Genomic DNA, 23,515 nt, shown 5'->3' with positions numbered 1-23,515 from the left:
GGCTGGACGGCACACACAGCCTTTAACGGCCTGCAGCACGAGCTGATGGGCCATTAAAGGCTGTGTCCACCTGCCAGCCCAGGCATGAAAGCCATAATCACACATTCATCTAAAGAACTCAATAGTACCTACGGCCATCCAAACTCCAATAGGAATTTTCACAGATAGCATTGCAGTTACACAGCGCATACACAATTAGGTTTAATCCTGACAGATGTATGTTTTAAACAGTATCAGTACACAACCGAAGCCCGATACTGGTAGCCTTTTTTCATCCCTAATGCAGAAAGGTACAGAATAATCACATAGGGACTCATGTTGATTGACTGTGGACCATAAAAAGCATAGATACCACCATGTTTAAATGCGTTATACCTGATACATCCACTCTGCACTATATTAGTCCACAAGTAATGCTCATGAGGGCCTATTAAATGGAAAATATATGCAGAATTACCATCCTTGCACAGGGGGTGCCATCAAGTGTATGGGCCGTGCAATTTCACCAACTATAAACATACACAGCTTCATTATGAGTTTGGCGTTGCAATAAAAAAAGTGGTGGTTATTCCACGGTAATGGAATTACCATCACTTTTACCGCACCACTGAATGTCATGTTTGTAGGTAAAGTGGAGTATTCACCTCCAGCAAAAAGGTGGGTGTGAATCGGCCACTTTACCCCCAGTAATTGGAGGATTTACTGGGCGGAATTATCACTAGCAATAAATCTGCCAAGAATAGCTACGGAGTCCTACGGGTTCCAAAAATGCAGACTTACACAGCCATACCACAACTTGTAATTTCCTGGTAATGTCACCGGGTGGCAGTAACGGTAAGAAGTCAGGAAATAAATCAGCAAATTTACACCCAATTAATTGCCAAACGCGTAATGAGGATCTATCAGTGGAATAATGATGGCTGTTTACTCAAGTTATAACATCTAAATTAACTCATAAAAAGATGGGTTGCGAGTCACACAGAAGGCCCTAAATTAGCTAAAGAAGCAGCTACAGCCCCTGCAACAGCTCAATCATGGAACCACTGCCACACCCTCAGTAACTCTTTAGTCCGATCAGCTGCTCCATTGCTGCAGCAGCAGCCCCCACAGAAGGTAGCCAATCAGCTTGTCCTGCAGCCCCCTAACAGGTAGCCCAGCAGTATGCCCTCAAGCTCCAATAAATTGCAAAGGGCATATGAGCCTACGAATATGTCACTTCGGCAAAGTCACTTACATAGGGAAGATGAGTCAAAATGAAATTCCCATCAAAGCAAAGAACAGCTGTTAGGTGAAAATATGAAGGATAGGAGATACAGGGAATTTACTAAAGAAAAAGAGGTGAGAGCTGAAGATAGTCTGCTTCCTGCAGTTAGCTGTAAAAAGACAAGGGGCCTCATTAGGACCCTGGCGGAGAGGGTATTACGCCAGCGTAGTGCATGGCGTACCTCTCCGCCATACTACGAGTTCCCGTAGCGCCATGGAGGTTTTCTCCGCCTGGTTTTACCAGCCGGAGAAAACCATGGCGCTACGGGACCTCGTTGTTAATTACGCCACCGTATTTTACGGTGGCGTAATTAACTCCTTCCCCACTCCCATTATACCCTATGGGGCAAAAATGGGAATGGGGAAGGGCAGAATGGGGATTGGGGATTTACCGCTCCGCCGAGGTCGGAATGGGGCGGTAAATCCGCCAACCCCCATGGCGCTATCGGCGGCTTTCCGCCATGCTTCGCGGTGCATTTAGCACCGCGAAGTCCGCCTGGGTCGTAATGAGGCCCAAGTTCTTTTATGCTGGAGTGTAGGAAAGGCTCTTTCCCGCAATATACTATGAACAGACAATGTGTTACGAACCTCCTGCAAGACATGCCTGGCTTAGAGGACTTCCAGTCGGCTGATATAGCCCAGCTAGAGTTCCTAAGGGAGTTTAACCTGGCAAAGGTGAGGTTTACATTACCCTTGCAGTTGGTAGCAAGGGCTTTGTGGAGAGCTAGACATCATCTCTACAAACAAAGCTTTATCCTTCAAGAAGGCAGTGGTTCAGAATCTCCAACAAATATGAGGAGAAAGGGTGTGCAGGATTATAAGAAAAGCCATTTCCTGTACAAACCCGAAAGAAACACAAGATTCATGCAGGGTGGGAGAGTGCAGATAAAGCAGATGAGACAGGAGAATCCTGAAAGACAAACCCAAAGAACAACGAAACAGTGGACAAGATACGAGAGGCGTGCAGAGGGTTCCCGTCCAAAACGTAATTATGAAGACTAGCTCTGAGAGCCAGAGGAAACCGCAGTGTGGAAGTTAGGGTGCTGGACTACCAGAGGTTTTAAGCATCTCCTGGTAGTTGAACAGAATCCTCTGGTAGATTTAGACATTGTGGTTTGACAAGAAACATGGCTAATAAATAAACCAATCTGGGATGGGTATATATTGTCAGTGGTGCCAGGAGTGAAAATTAATAGGGGCAGACCAGCAGTAGGTTTGCTAATGGCTATTAAGGAGAACACAGGAGTGGAATTGATCGCCTGGGCCTCTCCGAAGTCCTTTACTCAATTTTCAAAGCTAATTACGGCACTGGGGCATTTGGCAATACTAAATGTATAGTGGAATTGTGACGCTATACAAGACAATCAATTTTTAGAAGGGATAGAGTTGATACTAGATGTGATTAATTACATTATCTCTACATTGATAATGGATGATCTAAATATCTGCAAACCCGATAATCTAGCTACGGTTAGGACGAAGGCAGCAAATAGATGGGCCGCGTTGATGGATGATCGGTATCATGTTAAGCTCAATGGAACTCTAAAAGGGGATATCCCCAGGAGACCAACGTGGTCCGGGAATTGGCAATTTCTGACCATCGACTACATTAACGTTGACAGAAAGACCTTCTGGAGAGCAAAGGTCCTAGAAGTATTACTGCAAAAACATAGTGACAATAGTTTGCTACTGCTGACTTGCGAGATCCCATTTTTAGTCCCTAGAAGGTCAACCTATAATTTCAATTTAGAACTAACAGAGGGCCAAAATAGGGTTAGATAGACTGCTTCATCTCTGAACCAATTAAATTTCTTTATAGACGAGGAACATACATCAGGATCACGCTTTCCGAAGGTCAAAGACACATTGTATGTGGCAGCTCTCTCTTTATTTAAGGAAATAAATATGGCTAGCAGCAAATTAAAGTATACGCATAAACATACTTTTGACCATGAAGTAAAGAAGGAGAAATAATAATAAGAACTAAAAAGCATAAGAAGCCATCAAAAAATTGGCTGAATGCTCAGAGATCCTGCAAGTACCCGGCTGACGGAGAGCAAATGTTAAGAACGATGCCTCAAAGAACAGTGCTCAGATAGGGTCCCTCTTGAACACGGCACTTCAGATTAACTCTGTACAAGAGAGTGTAGGCAGAGTATTTCCAAAAACTATACTCTAAGCGCCTACATTTGGATTTCAAAATTAATTTTATTGGGGAGGCCAAAAACTGTATTTTTGACCAGGAGGATATAATACTGAAAGAATACCATGAACAATGGGCTAGGATATTATTCTCGATTTTTAATGAGGTAATCAGATCAGGGCCGATTCACTGCACTTGCCGGAAATCAATAGCTGTACCCATTTTTAAGAAAGGCGCGAGAGAGAAGCCAGAAAATGATCGGCTCTTTTGGACGTCACCGGTAAGATTCTTGCTCGCTTGCTCCTTAGGGGGTAATTCTGGGGGGTAGACAGCAATCAGGATTTGTCCGGGGTTTGGGTACATCGGTAAACCTATGAGCACTCACACAGATTAAGAAGAGAGTAATCCAGTCTGGACAAACAGTATACATAGTTATTATAGCTTTTTTAAGGTAGCTTTCGACTCTGTGTCAAGGGAACTTTTTTTTTCAAAACTAGAAAAGGCAGCTTGTCTGGCACACATCTTTGCTTTTATTATCCAACAATACACGGACACTTCGATACAAATTGGATTAAACAAGGCGGGGCTCTTAACAGAGGCAATTAGGACCGGAAGGGGGTTGAAGCAAGAGTGTTTTATGGGACCAACGCTTTTAAATTATTTTATTTCTGATATTGGCAACTTCCTGGCCGTATTGTGGCAAACCCTCCAAAATTGGGTAATAGTCTCATGCAATGGCTGCTTTAGGCAGACGATTTTGTCATTATGGACAAAACACAAATCGGTCTACAAAGATCTCTGGCAGTCCTGGAACGATATGTGAAGGTAAACTAACTGGGTATTAATGTTGAGAAAACGCAAGTCTTGCTGCTAGGGTCAAAGAGAGGCTCAAAGAAATGTGTGTTTAAATGGTTTTTATGTAAGAAGCCTTTGCTGGTAATAAATGTACAGGTACCTGGGAATAAGTATGAACAATAATAGTAGAGAGATACCGCAACTCCTAGACATACGAACAAACGTTTAGGGAGCGGCTGTGCACGCAGCTGTTGTACATAGGAAGTACAGTAAATTCTCTTATATACCTCTGATAACGTTCTATAGACCGAAGGTAATACCAATGATCCTTTATGGTGCGGAGACTAAGATGATAGACTGGGACAGACTATGTCCCATTAAGGAAAGAAGAAGGTCTGTTTTGGGGAAAAGCTTTATTTCTTCCAGCGTGTGCACCAGTGCAAGTAATACGCTTTGAACTAGGCCTCTTAGCTATGGATATTTTATACAGATGGCAGCTGATTAACTTGTATAGGAAATGTATCATGTGTGGCCCAGAACATAGATCCATAGTGCCAAGGATAGCCGCTGTACATGACTCAGCAGAGGATCGGTCATGGTTGGCTTGGAAACTAGCCTTAATGCTGGACATTAAGCTAGATCCACTGATAGAAAATCCTAGCAGAGTCAAGACTAAATTGTTGCTATACAATTGGAGATTGACCTGCGAACAATGTGATAGATATGACATTTTTAAGAGACGACACTTCTGTATTAAACCATTGTACAGACTCCAGCATTACCTCACAAAGTTTCCATCCCCGAAGATAAGCATGCTATTTTTAAGGTTACGCTTTAATTTGTTGCCCACTAAAGAAGTTCAGTGAGTTAGATCTAGTTTGCCAGAAGAAGAAAAGTGCTGTCGCTTCTGTAAGAACGTTAAGGAAACAGAAACTCTAGAGCATTTGGTGGTCCTATCTCCGTATTTACTGTCAAAGAGAAAGTTGTTTGTGCAGAGTATCTTTAGAGATTTTAGAAGTTTGACTGCGGATGCAAGAAGGGACATTTTTACGGACAGAGGTCCTGGCATTAATCAATTATTTATTATCCTTGGAGTTTTTGCGACACCCTTATTTTGGCGATCTTTTTAAGGAATATGAAGAATTAAGAACATTTTTTTTTAATCTGGAAAAAATTAAAATTATTGTTTTAATGTGTTTTAATATAGAATTGTTTCTCTTTTTCATTGTATTATTGAAAGGTTGATAGGTATTTAATCAACTAAATCAATACAATACAATAAAAAATAAATAAAAAGAAGCTGCCCTTACATTTCTAACTGTAAATACAGTTATTTACAGTTATTTACACCCATCCATAGATCGATTACTTTACAAACTCAGCAGTGTGGAAACTACCACTACAGTGCTAACTAAGAATAATTAATAGTGGCCCCACTGAGCTAATTGGTTGCCTGCCCCAGATCTCCCTACTTGTACTCTGTTAACTATGCCTACTGCTGTAATCTGACATACTAGATGGTCATTATGGAACTGGCATACCTATTAACTTGGCATAATGGAATCCGGCCTTACACTGGTAACTGGGCATAATGGAATCAGGCACTATTATTCAAACAGGGAATATTTGAATCTGCATTGATTTTGCTAACAGTGCATGCAAGGGCCTGCCCTTAATATGCTAAAGGGGCCCCCCTTGAAACTGCATTTGCTGCCCAAAAAAACATGGCATAATGGATTCTGCATGATCTGGCTCTGCTGGCATCTGACATTCACATGCTATTTTCACATATGGAGTCTGGCCATACTGTGCTAACTATTCATTTTCCATTCTCGGCCTACTGTGGTAACTGGGTATAATGGAATATGTCTTTATCATTGTACAGTGACGAGGCATAATAATATCTGATACTGCTGTGCTAAGTGGTACTAATGTCATCTACTCTTACTGTTCTAAGATGGCAAACAGCTATCAGCTGTTGCTAGCAAAACTGGGCATTGTAGAATAAACACTACCTGGGTATAACGGCCTGTGGAATTACCACGACACCTGGGCATACTGTAATCTGGTGGTAGTATGGTGAATTGCCATGCTGGTATCTGACATAATGCAATCTGGTCTTACTGTGGTCAACTGACATAATGGAAACTGGCACTGATGTGCCAACCAAATATAATGGAAATTGCTATCACAGTGACAACTGATAATGATGTAATTAGGCCTTAATGTGGAATCAGGACCTTTGAAATCTACCCTTAAAGGGCTAACTGTGCCTAATTGAATATGTCTTACTGCGTTTACTGAGCATACTACAGGAATATGGCCGCACAGGGATAAATGGTCCTACGGAATATGACTGTACCGTGCTAACTGCTCTTTGGATAAAAGTGCTGTATAAATAATGCACTGGATTTGATTAAATATAGCCATATGGTGAAAAATGGGATATGAGAATGTGACTGTGTACTAACAAGATGTAATGGATTCAGGCCATGTGTGCTAACTGGTCATAATAGGACCTGGCATGGCTGTACAAGTTAAGCACAACAATGTCATGCTTTACTGAGTGTCACAGATGGACTCAAGAACACACCAACTTCCAGATGAGATTCAAGGTATTTTATTATTTTATTTTCAATAGGCCTAATGGTTGTCCCTCTTACTAATGCAGGAATGGCCAACCCCACCCTAAACCAGGAATCCCTCAATCCCTGGATTGGGTCTAGTGAGCGTAAGCCCTAGAGTGTAAAATCTGTCTACCTTCTTGTGGTGGCCTATCTAGTCTCCCTCAGGGAACAATCTCGGGTTCCTATCCATGATTTGCCTAGGAGACATTTGGTTTTGTGCCTTCCAGATACCCTGGCGTTCACCCTCTCTGTTATTTTTGCATGTATGATATGATATAATGATATGATATGATATGATGTGATATGATATGGCATTTGTAAAGCGCCTATACACGTATGTTGCTCTTCCTCAGTCTCCCTCTCACACTCTCTATCTCCTCCTATTCTTCTCCTCTGTACTCCACACACTGTCTATCCTCTCTGTCCCTGGCTCTACCTCTTCTGTCCCTCTGATGTTTTCACTCCACATTCTACCTCCACCCCTACACTCTTCTATTTCCTCTCTCCCTCCTCCCACCAATACTACTCTTCCCTCTCCGTCCTTCTAATACCCGCCAATCTCCACTACACTATTACTCGCTCCACTGTACATCTACCCTCACCGCTCCACTCTACTACTACTCTCCCCTTTACACTCCACTACTACTTTCCCCTAGAGTACTACTCTCCCCCTCCCCACTCCCCTACTAATTAGTCACCCTCCTTCCACTCTCTCCGTCACCATTGGTCCCTACCTTCCCCACCCAGGTGGGTTAACAGACAGGCGAGTACATAAAAAGTGGGCTAGGCTCCAAACCTTTTCTGCTTTTGTCAATGGCAGCGCATGCAACAATTGGTTACAATGCAATTCTTGTATTGGTACCGGTATTCTGCTGCACGTGCCACTATGGCAGTTATCTATCTACCTAATATCTATTAGATATTGCAAGGGTAGTAGTACTCTGTAACAGCCTTGAAAAAGCCTTGATTAAGGTGAACTGCCTTATCTATCTAGTCTCCCTCAGGGAACAATCTCGGGTTCCTATCTATGATTTGCCTAGGAGACATTTGAGTTTTGTGCCTTCCAGATACCCTGGCGTTCACCCTCTCTGTTATGTTTTGCATGTATTTTGCTCTACCCCAGTCTCCCTCATGCTCTCTCTATCTCCTCCTACCAATACTACTCTTCCCTCTCCGTCCTTCTAATACCCGCCAATCTCCACTACACTATTACTCTCTCCACTGCACATCTACCCTCACCGCTCCACTCTACTACTACTCTCCCCTTTACACTCCAATACTACTTTCCCCTAGAGTACTACTCTCCACCTCCCCACTCCCCTACTAATTAGTCACCCTCCTTCCACTCTCTCCGTCACCATTTCACCCACTCCATATCTTCCCACTACCACTCTCACTCACATTACCTGCACGGACATTCACTGCAGAGTGCCACATTCTCTCACCAACCAATACTGCACCTTTTCTAGAAATCTCCTCCACATCATCATCCATCCTTCTGATCTCTTGGTCCACCACCTTTGCCTCCTCGGACCTCATCTGAGCAATCCAGCCCTTCCTGTTTCCTGTCGCTGATTTTATCCAAACCCCTCATACTCCCACTGTTTTTATCCCACTGGTTTCCTGGGCCAATTGGGCCGTACCTTCCTCGCCCAGGTGGTTTAGCAGAAAGGCGAATACATACAAAGTGGGCTAGGCTCCAACCCTTTTCCTCTCACAGGACCGCTGGCTTTTGTCAATGGCGGCCCACGCCACACTTGGTAACAATGCAATTCTTATATTGGTACAGGTATTCTGGTGCACGTGCCACTATGGGCAGTATCTGTCCACCTAATGATCTAATATCTATTAGATATTGCAATGGGAGTAGTACTCTGTATCAGCCTTGAAAAAGCCTTGATTAAGTGAAAGACTAGCACATGCATCAGTGTTGGCTTTTTACATTTTGGCATTTCACATTTTATTTTAATTAAAGGCGCTATGATTATAGAAAAAAGATTTGTTGATAAATTATCAGAAATAAAGGTGTGAAGATCACAGGCGAAACAGTTTTGTTTTCTGCGCCATTGTGCCTCCATGGCATTGCTCCCATTGACACTAAGACAGGCTTGAAGGAGTGAGTGGCTCCTATGCCAGCTAGTTATATTGCATCTCTGAGAAAGTTTATGTATTCATCTATTCATTATTTGGGGATTTGTAAAGCACCTTTCAGTGTCTCTGGCCGCTTTACTGATCCTTCCCCGGCTACAATTCATTCCAAAATATGACAGTGCCAAAAAAAGCATGAGATATTCACACCTATTACTGAGACTTCAAATGGGTATCATGTGCTATGTATTAAGAAATTAATGCTGGTAACATATTTCTCAATCTATTACTGCCCAGAATGACATTACGGGTTGAACAGAAATATCCCTGGAACAAAGATTAGCAATGACAGGTCTGCATCAAAAGAGAGATTGAGTCCATACAGTGCACACATTTACACAATTCATGCCCAACCTCTTCACTGCATTGTGTGTGTCTGTGAATGCTGTTTCCTGTACTGTTGCCAGGTAACTGCTAGATTGGCAGGTGAGCAGAAAAGCCAGACCATGTGACACCCACACTGAATCCCAAGTCCCAGGCAGTTTGCCATGTACCTGCTAGATTGGCAGGTGAGCAGCAAAGCCAGACCATGTGATACTTACGCTGAATCCCAAGGGCCAGGCATGTTGTGAGCAGAACAGCCAGACCATGTGATACTTACGCTGAATCCCAAGGGCCAGGCATGTTGCCGGGTACCTGCTAGATTGGCAGGTGAGCAGCAAAGCAGACCATGTGATACTTACACTGAATCCCAAGTCCCAGGCATGTTGCCGGGTACCTGCTAGATTGGCAGGTGAGCAGAAAAGCCAGACCATGTGATACTTACACTGAATCCCAAGTCCCAGGCATGTTGCCAGGTACCTGCTAGATTGGCAGGTGAGCAGAAAAGCCAGACCATGTGATACTTACACTGAATCCCAAGTCCCAGGCATGTTGCCAGGTACCTGGTAGATTGGCAGGTGAGCAGAAAAGCCAGACCATGTGATACTTGCACTGAATCCCAAGTGCCAGATATGTTGTGAGCAGAAAAGCCAGTCCATGTGATACTTACATTGAATCCCAAGGGCCAGGCATGTTGTGAGCAGAACAGCCAGACCATGTGATACTTACGCTGAATCCCAAGTGCCAGGCATGTTGTGAGCAGAATGAGGCAGATCAGCAGCAGGATATGCACAATGTGCCTCTTCCAGAAGGGATCTAGTCTATGATCTAAAAGAAAGAGAAGACATTTAATTACTCACCAATCAAAACATATATGGGGGAAGGTACGCCCCACTGTAGTGTATGTATTACTCATATGTGAAGCTCTTGCAAGGTCTATGCCAATGTTAATCTTCAGAAAATGCTGATCTCTCCGAAACATGCACTTTTCTTTGTGCATATTTCGTGGGCAGGTTTTCGATCGATGTATTCCCGATCAGAAATTATTCCATCCACTACCAAAGATGACACACGAACCCTTTCTAGCGCAACCATTCACCCTGGCCCTCCACCGCTTTGCACCATTCCAGTTCTTTCTTGGATTCTTTCCTACTCCTGTTTCTCCTATCTTCTCCCCTCCCTCCCTTTTATTTTCTCTTCTTAGTGCGGACAGTGAGTCGGTATTGTCGCTGGAGCAGGCGGTAGGCCAGTTTGTCAGAGGATGAGCAAGAAGCCCTTAATTTCCTCCCCGCCGCCCTTCACCTCCGTTTAAGTGTAGCTAGCTCAGAGTCATACCAAGAATTGCACTTGGATTTGGACTTTAACGGATCCTCATGACAGGGGAAAGAGTATCAAGAGTAGCAGAAATAGAGGAGTAGAGAAGAGAGAGGGCCGTGTCAGGGTGTAAGTCAGCCTGGGGTGGAGGAAGGGGGGGGGGGGCAGAAGGTATCAGCGAAGCCTCGACTGACACACGATTTATGGGACGAATATCCGAGAAGGTGGATGGCAATCTAGGAGTGGACTTGGCTTGTGGGAGGAGATGGAGAGATGAGAGAAGGCAGTGATCACTCCAGGAGAGAGGGCTTGTAAGGAGGGTAGAGGCCGGATGAGATCAAGACATCAATTGTGTGCCCAGCAAAGTGAGTCGGGCCGGAGGGAAGGAAAGAGAGGGAGAGTGAATCGCAGAGGTTGCAAAAGAGTGCGCTTGAGGGACAGGTAGAATCAAGATGGATGTTGAGGTCACCAAGGAGAAGAAGTTGAGTGGTTGAGGCCAGGAGGGAGGAGGAGAGGTCGGCCCCTCAGAGAGAAAAGAGGTGATTTGAACAGGGGGCCGGTAGAGGGTAGCAACAGTAAGAGAGTGGCTAGAAGAGAGAGAAAGCCTGCAGACTAGGCATTCAAAAGAGGAGTAAGCTTGAGTGGGAATGAGAGGCAAAAATTCACTCTGGAAAGATCAGGCTGGTTTGATCATCTAGGGGCTGAGAGGATCTTGTAGCCATTGGGGAGGAGGGTGTCAAAACTTGTGACAGAGCTGGCCGTGAACCACGTCTTGGTGAGACCGAGGACATCAAGGTCGAGTTCTTCAACGAGGTGACAGATGTCAGAGGAGTGTTTAACAGCCAAGAGAAAATTGAGGGTGGCGAGGTGGAGAAGGCTGCCAGCCTTAAAGACCTTCCAGGGAGGGGTATAGATCAGAGGTACGCCCTGCAGAGGTGTGGCAGGAGCTTGAGATGGGGCAGAAGAGGATGTGGAGGAAGGCAAGGTAGCCAGGGAAAGAGAGTAGAGGCCAGCTGGAGATGGGAGGAAGTTAATGAGGCAAGGGAACCGCCTATCAAAGAGGAGGAGATTAGCCTGAGGGCCTTGCACCATGACGGTACCATTTAGATAGACGATAATAAAGACTCTGGAGGAGTCAAAGAGATACATACGGACTTCCCAGCGGGTGCCACCATTAATGGGAGAGGAGGAGACAGGACAGAGCATAGAGATCATATGAGGGGTCCAGAGATCTGGTGAGGGAACGAAAAAGAGAATGTCAGTGAGGGTTTGTCTGGCAGAGGCTCTGGAATAAGTATGATCGATGGGGAGACCTGGGTTGGAGGCCAAGATATCCTTTTTGAATTTCTTCTTACCAGACTTAGTGACAAGGGAAGGGATGTTGATAGAGAAACAGTTGGAATAGATGGGAGAAACATATAATTCCATGGGCAGGTAAAGAGAGGAGAAAGTAGGAGAAATGTACAAGGTCAGAGGTATGGAGCAGTCACTGGGCTAGCAGGTAACAATTGAGGGCCGAACTAAGGTAAGAAAAGAACACAGTCAATTTAAAATTGTATGAAGCTCTGAATGAGTCAATAAGGGACCAATGCGCAATACTGATAAATATGGAAAACAAATTATCCAATCTGACTCACAGCTACTCGCTATTACAACAAAAAAGTGAAGGGGAGGCTAACCCTTCGCTGCATTGGCAACATAGATTGGGCGATTTGGCAATGAAAGAGCACACAAATTCTGCTGACCTAATGGAGGCCATTTTAGAATGCATGAAATGGTTTCGCCATTTAGACAAAAATCGCCTGAATGACCAGTTGTGCTACAATAACCCACAAGACGAACAGCAGTCAAAGGGGTTCCCCAAACCGGCCAATACAGCGATTCATGCTGAAGAGACATGTATCTCGAGTCAACTAAGACCTTCTGGAGTTCCAGCAGTACCTCCAAAACCAGGACAAAAAGAAGTCGGATTAGATAACGCATCCAAGACAATTGCAAAACCTGTCGAGCAGGCTCTACCGTCATTGATTGTTGAGCCTATCACTCTGGCAATTCTACCAGAAGTGAAACCGCAAGAGCCCACAAAGGGTATCCAGTGCAATACCTTTGGTATATTTCAGGGGAATGCAAAGACACTGGACCTATCCATAAAATAAAGCGATGGAAGTAATAAAACGATTGCCGGTACAAAGAAAAGGCGTCGTAAGCAGTTACAAGTAAAAACCAAACAATTCATTCGCAATTTGTCTACACCCCGAAAAGTGGGACTATTTCAGCGAAGGACGGCAGACAAGCCACTCGAACCCCAAGTCGTTAACGACACCAATGATGGGGCATTGAAAGAAACCGGACGACGAGACCGGCTTCCGGATTCAATCCCAAATAAATGCCCCAGGTTGGACGGGGTCCCCTGCTCTGGAGAGGCTATACAGGAGACCCTGGCTGGTGAGGAGTGGTCTACGTACTCAATTGACAGTGATGAGGAATCAGCAAATGAGGAAAACGAGGGCACATCAGGCACGCTTTCCTGGGCGTTGTTGAACAGATCCTTAACCGCTAACCACTCGCCCGGTGGATGCAAAGCGAAAAAAGGCAAAATGACTCACCTCCCAAACGAAGATAAAGACCTAATTAAGGTACCAAAGAGTGTACCGCCGAGTGGGATCAATCGACCTAAGGAAGACTCAAAGAATAAAAATGAGACAAACACAAGCACAAAGGTCAAAACAGGCTGATCAAAAACCTCAGGAGTGTGCCAAGAATCGTCGTGTGCACTCAGGAGCGACAGGAAAAATCTGGACTGTGAACATCTTTCCAGATGGCAATGAAGTAAACCTGAACAGAAATAACGTGATGCGTTTACTTCATGTAATTCCTCCATTACGTACAATCACGACGGATGATATCCATCTCGTTGAATACATTTCGGAGACGTGCTCTGACCAAGTTTTCTTACATATCTGCTCACAAGCGGTAGAAAAAACCCTATTAGCAGCGAAAGATGAACTGCTCTCATACGGTTTCGAGGTGTCATTCCAAAGAGAAGAAAGTAAGAAACAGCGGTCTTTGAGCAAGTCTATGGCCGAAGATAGCCGTACTACCAACGAAAAGAGGAGAGATATCCTAAAAGAAGTATTTAACATTCACCCCGCAGGAACTGCCAAAATTGCCCAGAATAAGCTCAGAGATAATACGACTGGTCAGCGCAGGAAGTAACTAGTCTTGCAGAATGGAAAAGTGCTCACTGGACTGGTGTCATGGAACACACAGGGTTTTACCCATCTCTTTCAAGATCTTCCTCTCTCGCTAGAGAACAACCTAGCATTATGTCTACAAGAAACGTGGCTACGAGAAGAACCAATAAGAGATGGTTATTCCATAATACTAAACCCCGCAGGAAAAAATCGTTTTGGTCGCCCATTTTCCGGGCTGTTAATAATGTTGAACAATTCCTTTGGTTGGGAAATAAAAAGAAACCTATATGCCCAACCTATTTGTTCTAGGGATCTTGATGGAATTCAAACCAACGGTCTTCGATGTCTCGAAAATGTTACTGTTGTTAAACACGTATTGGAACCCGAAGATGATGTCTACGAGCTGTTATTTGAAATCATTAACAGCAATCATAGACAACAATCTGGTGAAATGGCACGCAATGCAGATAATTATATGTGGCGATCTAAACTGTTCCTGGTTTGATGACGTCCAGTCTACGACTTGGCTCACAAAAGAATCATCTGATCCCTATGCGGAGAGAAGATACCTATGGTATAGTGCTATGGAATCCCGGGACCGTGAAATGCTGAATGGGAAGACAAAGAGTGATAATCCACCCAAACCAACCTGGCATGGTGGGACATGGCATAAAATGCTTGACTATATATGGATCTCAAATAATGTATGGGCTGACATCGAAGATCTTGAAATATGTAAAAGTGTTAATAGTGACCATGATCCATTGGTTTTGCGTTGGATGTGTGACAAAATCACATCGGATAGCACCTATGTAACCGCTGTTGAGGTCAATCAAGGTGAGAACAGGCTTCGAATCAATGCGGCTCAAGTAGATAGGCTATCACAAAATCTTTGAGAAGGAAATCTGTCACCACGAAGCAAAATAAATTTCGCACCAATGCTTACGAAATTTAGTACCGCAAGTAAGTCAAGAGGTAGTTTACCTAAAGATCCAAAACACGTCTTCAGCCGGACTGTGTGCAATGAAAAAAAGAGTCTGCGTAAAGACATCAGACGCCTTAAGAAATTACAATGTCATAATGTTGCCCAAGAAATTAAAAAGAGGAAGTTGAAATACAGGATCTGGTTGAAGTCTTTCATGTGCTTAAGAGATCAAGAAAGAGGCGAAGAAATACTAAAATTAATATTGACCCACAATTCAAGAGAAATTTGGAAGATCTTAAATAAAGGTACGCTGAACCAAGAGTCATCCCAGTCGAATGGCATCTCAAAGGCGAATTGGGAAGATCATTTTCGCAAAATATTTGGAGCTGCCTCTACATGCAGTACTGCGTTGCCATTAGAAAGCAACGTTACTTGGGATGTCATTGAGAGCACGGAGGACATTGCGTACATAATCCAGCATCTAAAAAATTCTAGAGCAGCAGGGCCTGATGGCATAACTAACATCATGCTGAAAGAAAAAAAAGAGCAATGGTCCAAGTTCATTGTCCATCTATTTGAAATAATCGCATCATTTAAAGAAATACCAGACTCTTGGCGATCAGCGGTTGTTGTACCTGTGTTCAAGAAGGGCAGTCGGACCGACCCTTCAAATTATAGGCCGATTGCGCTTCTTGACACTATTGGAAAAATCTTCGCAACCTGCCTACAACGCAAACTAACAAGATGGGCTAATGAATCAGGCTTGATGGACTGTAGACAAACAGGTTTTACAAAAGGTGTGGGTACCGAGGTAAACTTGATGATACTAACGCTGTTAAAACTGGAGACGTTAAAGAAAAAATCAAAGATTTCTTTGGCATTTATCGACATGCGTCAAGCATTTGACTCAGTCAATCGAGACAAATTGTGGAGAAAGCTATCTAAGTGGAATTGCCCAGTTTCGCTATTACATCCAGTAATTGCACTACACTCGAATACCACAGTGTGTGTGCGGATGAACTCCCAAGGAGAGCTAACAAATAAAATACAGACTAAAAATGGAGTTAAACAGGGTTGCCCCCTTGCGGCGTTACTATTTAAATTGTACATCGCAGACATTCCATCAGCATTTAGAGACGTCAATTGCTTCTCACCAAAGGTGAATGGGCAAAAGATTAGCTATGCAATATACGCCGACGATATTGTGTTAATGGATCTTACACAAATCAGGCTTCAGAGGTTGCTCTGTAGCTTCCAAGCGTATTGTGAAGCAAATGACTTAACAATAAACGAAAAAAAGACAAAGATCTTGGCAATGGGAAATGTTTTCACTAGGAAGGATCGTGCATTTCAATGGTCCATCAGTCACGAAAACATTGAAATTGTCTCTTCCATACGTTATCAGGGAAAACTTTTTAACAACTCAATAAGAGAGGCGGACTGGATGACGGATCTAAAAAATCGTATGAACATCTACGCTCTACAAGGAGCCCGGATTCATGCTGACTATGGTAAATTTGCAACACTCCCTTTGTTGACATTCTACAAACAGAAGGTGGTTCCTGCGATCAGCTTCGGCACAGAAACTGGGTGGAATCTGAGCGCTAAGTGCTGGGAAACACTGGAAGGCAAGTTCTGGAGACGTGTACTTAGACTTCCTGTACACGTCTCAGTAAAATCAATTAGACATGAGCTAGGCCTTGACTCCTTATATACAACAATGCTATGGAGATCAATCGGTATGGTAAGGAAAATAGATCTGACCGATCCAGCACCAGCTTATAAGATTTTGTCTGCTTCAATGCTACGACCGCATGAAGGGCTGCTGAGCTGTTGGATCAACAAAATAAAGCAAATTGTCGACTCTGCCCACATCAAGTGGGAAACAGTGATGGCTACTCCACAACTAGCCAAAATAAAATTACGTCAATGGAGTTGGAAACAGAACTCAGAAAACCGAGCTGGCTTGAAGACCACGTTGGATTTAGGACTAGCAGATAACAGCTTGGATCATTAACCCAAATATCTAAAGCAATTTCCCTCCAGGTTTCACCAAAATAAATTCCTGCTTCTACGGTTAAATATATATCATACAAAAGATGTGCTTTGGGCTAGACAGGATGAAAAAACAAGGGACAATACTTGGAGATTTATCAAGTATCAGTAGAATCCTTAAAACATTTAATAATGGAATGTGAGGAGTTGGTAAAAGCTTGTTCACTGTTTTTAGGAAAGTATAAATGACAATGTTGACGATTGGTGGTCCAGGATGCTGTCTAGTAACAATGTTCATTTAACATGTGCAGTGATTAATTTCTTGGAAAAGATTATACCAAAAGAAGTAATGAAATCATCAATAGAATAGGAAGAACATTGTTTTGCTTCTGCTGCATCATAATTATCTGTTTTCTGTTTCTGTGTTCTGTGTTTTGTATTGTAATAAAAGTTAGAATAAACTACAAATTACAACAAAACAAAAAACACACCCAAATTTAACTTTCCCAAAAACACGCAAATTTGACTTTCCCCAAACACACTCAAATTTGACTTTTCAAAAAACACCCAAATGTGACTTTCCCAAACACACCCAAATTTGACTTTTCCAAACACACCCCAATTTGACTTTCCCAATCACACCCAAATTTGACTTTTACAAAAACACTCAAATTTGACTTTTACAAACACACCCACATTTGACATTCCCAAACACACCTAAATTTGACTTTCCCAAAAACACACCCAAATTTGACTTTCCCAAATACACCCAAATTTGACTTTCCCAAAAACACCCAAATTTGACTTCCCCCAAAAACACCCCAATTTGATAGATTCAGATTTGAATTGAAGGCAGTTTCAAGGCACTAATGAGTAAATGAAATGAGATAGGGTTAAAGGTGAATGCTTACACGAGAGCATGGAAGGGAGACTAGTTGTAAACAGGAAGAAGGTAGAGTGAAAGGTCAATGAATGAGCCCGAAAGGGTAGGCAGAAGGAGGGATTGAAAACCAATAGAGAAGAAGTAAGAGAGTCTAAGAAGTCCAGTGCTATAGATGAGGGAGCTGGAGGCCCCAGGGAGGGTCAGGCTGTTGTAGCGGTGGAATGTAGCTTCTCAATAAGTGGACAGGGAAGCTGACAGGGGCTTTAGAAGTGGGCCTTTGAAGAAAAGGCCAGCTCCCAGCTTCCGGCCCGACCGGCTTGGAGATGAATGAGAGGGCAGCCAATAGGAAAGGGACCAGGAAAGGCTACACAACAAAGGCAAAATCAGTCCACCATCTTGGAACAGTTAAAAACGCAGAGTACAGTGCGGGGCTTAGATTACATTTAAACAAAAACCAGTGGCTCACACAGCACAAAGTTGTGCAGAAAACACGTGATCAAGCAAATGTGCTTTCCTGGAAATGCGCTGCGTTTGATGAGCGCACCAAACAAAATAATGAACGTAATCTGATCTTCTGTTTAAAGTCGTAGGTTAGATGGTCTTTCTTATTGCAAGTCAAAAGTAAGCACTTTCCCCTACATCGCAGTTCAAGATCCTCGTGGATGCCTGTGCCAGGGAGAGAGGGCAGCAAGGCTTACCTGTGCTATATGCAGGCTCCAATAACGAGGCAGATGGTGGTAAACAGCTGATCCATCCAACGGGAAGAATGTGTGGCCTGCACGCCGAGCAGGGAACAGCTGATTGTAATGAAATGGCAGTGCGCGTGAATGGCGCACGGTATGAAAGCCAAATGGAAGGACGCTGATGTGCAATGAAGAGAGCGGGTCCACTAGTCCTCCCACAGGCTGCTGATTGTAGAAAATGCCAGAGGGCGTGGTATGGCGCGGGATACTTCAGGCCATGAGAATAATACAGTTAAAATAAAACCAATCAATGTACTGCCTCATATTTCGGCAAACAATTGCTCTGAGAGATCAGTCTATGTCAAGTGCAATAGCTAATTAGGAGGCTGTTTTCCCACCACTCTTGGACCCTTTATTTATGTATTTATTGAATTTTTTATAACACACTTAATAACTGAGTTTGGTTTCTAAGCACGGATCCGGGATTCAAAACTATGTCTTGGCCACCCCCTTTTCCTGATAAGTGTTATATGATATGGCATTTATAACGCGCCTATGCACAAGTGTTTCAAGGCGCGACGAGGCAAGGGAGGGGAAACAGATGGAAGACAGAGACAGCGATCCTACTAGGCCAGTTGACATTGAGATTGTGCAAGTGATGAGGAGGGGGAATGGGAAAAGTGCGGGGGAAAGTGGAGGGGGCAGTGCAGTACATAGGATAACATTGAATAAATAAAGATAATAAATAAAAGTGCGGCCAGCCGGTGGCAAGTGCAAGGGTAAGTGCGGACATCAGGTGTCAAGTGCTAGTAGGGGTTGTAGGGATACAGAAACATTCCCCAAGTGCAAGAGTTTCCAGGAGGCATTGCAGGTGTGCAACTGGCGGGGAGGAGACTGGGCCTGAGATCAGAGGGTAGCCAGGTAACCAGTGCAGTTTCAGGATCAGCAGGGGAAAGGAGGAGAGAAAGCAGAAGAAAAGAGGAAGGCCTTGAGGTGCTTCCGGAACTGTAGATGTTTCTCATCAAGTTTCAGAGAGCAAGGGAGGCTGTTCCAGAGGGAGGCCCCAGCAGAGGAAAGAGATCTACCACCAACTCGCTACTTGGAGAAGTGACTGACCCTGAGGGAGTTTGAGGCGGATGAGCGAAGAGCAGCTCGAGATGGAAGATATTTAGGAAGAGAGAGTTGAAGGTATTTAGGTCCCAGACCCCAGAAGACCTTGTGGACAATGCAGAAGGTTTTGGACTTAATCCTCGCCGCCACTGGGAGCCAGTGCAGAGATTTCAGGCCTGGAGAGATACGATCCCTGGGCTTGAGGCCAAGGGCAAGTCTTGCAGTCCTGTTTTGGATGAGTTGCAGAGGGCGGAGAGTATAGACGGGCAGATTTAGAAAGATACTGTTGCAGTAGTCCAGCCTAGAGAGAACCAGAGCTCTGGAGACAGTGCGCTTATGGGGGAAGGAGCGGAAAGGAAGAATACTTCTGAGGAGGTTATTCTGGGATGTCCACTTACCTTTCAAATGTACTGAGGCTGGTCCTTTGGCACAACATTTGACCTAGGTGACCGTTGGGAAGTGACATCACAGGGAGTGACATCATATGATATGACATCTCAGGAAGTTGCATCACAAGCACAAATCTGTCGGTGACACTGTCTAGACAGAGTTGTCAAGATAAAATACCTTCCTGTATCTAACACAGGAAATGTTAAAAAGAAGAAAAGAATATTGCCCATGAAAAGTTATGCTGATACTCAATTCAGGATAACCTCAGTCACAATTAGTATGGTTTTTTTTATCACACTTTATAGCAGAGGGCCCAATTTAGATTCAATACTTGTCCATATGTTGTATAAAACCACTAATAGGCTCATATTCCCAGAGTTTATTCAATATTGCCAAAAAGATCGATCGCCAATGGTTCCTAAATTATGAACATATTTGGCTAAAATTGCCTGGGTGGATTTGGTCATGACATGGCAATTAGTTAATAAATGTCTCGCATCAACTGAGTCCAACAGTACCAAACATTTGTTGCCCCATTCCACAAGTAAGTGCTCTCTTTCTGTTTCAAGCACCCGCTCCAGCAGCATGAAGCCACTTTCAGGTGGTGGCAGTTTACATTTCCTGTAAAAGGATAGCGTTTTCTACCTCACATATGTGATAAGAGATGTCAAAACTAGCTCCTTTCTTATCACCGCCATTGGTACACAGTTTGGGAGCCCAAGAACAGATCTCCAGAAAGACCCCTCTAAGATTTACCACAGCTTCCAATTTAACTGGAGTGAACATTCAGCCCCATAGGTTAATATAGGGACAGCCTTCATGCTGTAGAAAGTTATCAGCAGTGTCAATGAAAATTTGCAGTACGTGGATTTAATCAGTCTTGCCTGGGCTGTAATCATGTTTAATTTGCTTCTCAAGCATGCTTCCCCTGGGGCATCATTGTTGTCCATGTTAATAGATATCCCCCAGTAAAGAAAGTCTGTTGTTTCTTGAATTCGATTGCCATTTATGTACCAACCCTTGAATTTGGAGATCTTTTGTTTTGTTTTCCAAAGAGTCAGAACTGCAGATTTGGCAGCGTGTACTCGCAGGTCATTAGACGATAAATAACACGCCAGGGTGTCCAGTTGGCGCTGGAGCCCAATCAGAGTTTCATCGAGGAGAATAACATCATCCGCATATGGCAGTCTGTTAACTGGAGTTCCGGCAATAAATGGTGGAAAACATCTTCTACCCTCAAATGCATTACCATTAACCATGTCGGAGATGTACAATTTAAAGATGGCTGGTGCCAAGCAACATCCTTGCTTGAGGCCCACTCCTGTTTTTATGGGGCATGTCATGTCCCCCTTTTGATTTAATTTAACCTGGATACGGGTATCAGAGTGTAGGGCTTCAATTGCCTCACGCAGGTCATCAGGGCATCCCCAGTCCTTTAATTTGATCCAGAGCTTCTTTCTGTTAACTGAATCAAAGGCTTGGGATAAAGCCACTGACGCCAGGTACACATTTTTGCTGTTCCTCTTTACAGTTCTCAATTCCAGATAGTTGATTAAGAATAGGTTCAACAATGTTCCAATGCCTTTCTCAAACCCAGCAAATGTTTAGAGTTCCAGCTCCAGTCGGTAAGATGGTTCAGGATCAAGGCTGCAAACCATTTACCAATAACATCCAGGAGGGCGATAGGTCTGTAGTTTGTTGCCACCGACCTATCGCCCTTCTTGAAAGATTGGCACAACAATGGATTTTGTCCATGTGGCCCGGAATAACACGTCTTTCTTTAATCAGTGAAATAGATGATATAAAGAGGTTACCCAATACTCGTGAGACCGTCCGGTCCTGCAGCTCTTGAGCTACTACAGGTTTTAATTAGTGTGACAATGTCCTCCCTTTCAGTCTCAAATGCCCACCTTAGACAAGAGTTCTCTATAGTCTTTGCTGCATGGTCCATCTTTCTTGAGAACAGAGAGGAAAAATGGTCCGTCCAGTCCTTTGCTGAGATTGGATAAGTCATCAGGCTCTGCTGTGGGCTATCCAGTGAGTTAAATATTTGCCAAATCTCCCTTGAATTTTTAGAAGCAATGGGTTTCAACATATGTTCCGCATTAGAATGCACTAGCAAGTATCTATGTTGTTTCATCCAGTTGTTGTGAGCTGTTTTGATCTTCTTAACAGCTTCGTATGATATAATTAAAGGCATACTCTAGTAAAAAAATTTATTTCAAAAATAGATAGGCCACATTAAAAAAAAAATACTAGCATCCTCCGTTTTAAAACTTCCTATGTACAATTTTGAGCTATTCAAGCTCAAAAGCAAGCACAAGGGCGCCGCCATTTTGTGAAATGGAGGCCCTCCTGCTCTGGCTTTTGCGGCACTAATGAAGGAAAAGCCAGCCAGCTGTAGTAAACAAAGTCTACCGCTGGGTGGCTTTCCCTTCATTAGTGCCGGGACTCGGAGGACGCGGACCGCAGACCAGAGCAGGAAAGCTGCAGCAGAATCTCGGTAAGTGCTATTTATTTTTTTTACAAAAAATAAGCACTAGCTGCGGTTTTTTTTCTAAGTTTTCCGGGCTGGAGGAGCCCAGAAAACTTAGAAATAAAACCGCAGCTTTAAAAACGTATTTATGTTTGCGGTCGCTTTTGAAGCGACCGCAAACATAAATACAACGTTATTGTGTTGGAAAACGCTGCGGTTTTAGAACCGCAGCGCTTTCCAACACAACCGTGTTGTGTCTGCCTGAATCTGCTTTACCATTTGGGGCTCTCGGGCTCCCCACGGGGAGCCCGAGAGCCCCAAATGGAAAAGCAGATTCAGGCAGACACAACGCGGCATGGCGGAAAACAACCGTGTTGTGTCTGCCTGAATCTGCTTTTCCATTTGGGGCTCTCGGGCTCCCCACCAAATGGAAAAGCAGATTCAGGCAGACAACGTAGCATTTCCCATTTGGGGCTCTCGGGCTCCCCAAATGGGAAATTAGCTGCAGGTAGAAACACTAAACCGCGTAGTGTTTCTACCTGCAGCTGATTTCCCATTTGGGGCTCTCGGGCTCCCCGCGGGGAGCCCGAGAGCCCCAAATGGGAAATCAGCTGCAGGTAGAAACACTACGCGGCATGTAAACATAACCGCGTGTGTTTCTGCCTGCTGTGGCTTTCACTTTGGGTCTCCGGTGCTCCCCTGGGAGCACCGGAGACCCAAAGTGATAGCCACAGCAGGCAGAAACACACGCGGTTGTGTTGGAAAACGGTGCGTTTTTTCTTTCCAAGTTTCTCAGGCTCCTCCGAGCCGGAGGAGCCTGAGAAACTTGGAACGAAAAACCGCAGCGTTTTCCAACACAATAACGTTGTATTTATGTTTACGGTCGCTTCAAAAGCTGCGGTTTTATTTCTAAGTTTTCCGGGCTCCTCCAGCCCGGAAAACTTAGAAAAAAAAACGCAGCTAGCGCTTATTTTTTGTAAAAAAAATAAATAGCACTTACGGAGATTCAGCTGCAGCTTTCCTGCTCTGGTCTCCGGTCCGCGTCCACCGAGTCCCGGCACTAATGAAGGGAAAGCCACCCAGCGGTAGACTGGCTGGCTGGGTGGCTTTTCCTTCATTAGTGCCGCAAAAGCAAAAGCCAGCACAGGAGGGCCTCCATTTCACAAAATGACGGCCCCCCTGTGCTTGCTTTTTCGAATTTTGAGCTTGAATAGCTCAAAATTTTACATAGGAAGTTTTAAAATGGAG

General features: G+C 44.0%; 1 protein-coding gene across 2 annotated transcripts in view; it reads right to left on the bottom strand.

The window, feature by feature from the left end:
- The window catches only part of CD72 (CD72 molecule), a 196,254-nt gene that overhangs the window by 158,044 nt on the left and 14,695 nt on the right, over window positions 1-23,515 (bottom strand). For both annotated transcript variants that reach the window (XM_069626763.1, XM_069626762.1), the window contains exon 3: window positions 10,027-10,125. In XM_069626763.1, the coding sequence (XP_069482864.1) occupies window positions 10,027-10,125 (99 nt within the window). The remainder of the gene's footprint in view (window positions 1-10,026; window positions 10,126-23,515) is intronic.

The sequence above is a fragment of the Ambystoma mexicanum genome, chromosome 6p (assembly GCF_040938575.1).
Source record: "Ambystoma mexicanum isolate Mex_15411 chromosome 6p, UKY_AmexF1_1, whole genome shotgun sequence".
In the NCBI taxonomy this organism is placed as follows: Eukaryota; Metazoa; Chordata; class Amphibia; order Caudata; family Ambystomatidae; genus Ambystoma; species Ambystoma mexicanum.
This window is presented reverse-complemented; position numbering and strand designations above follow the sequence as displayed.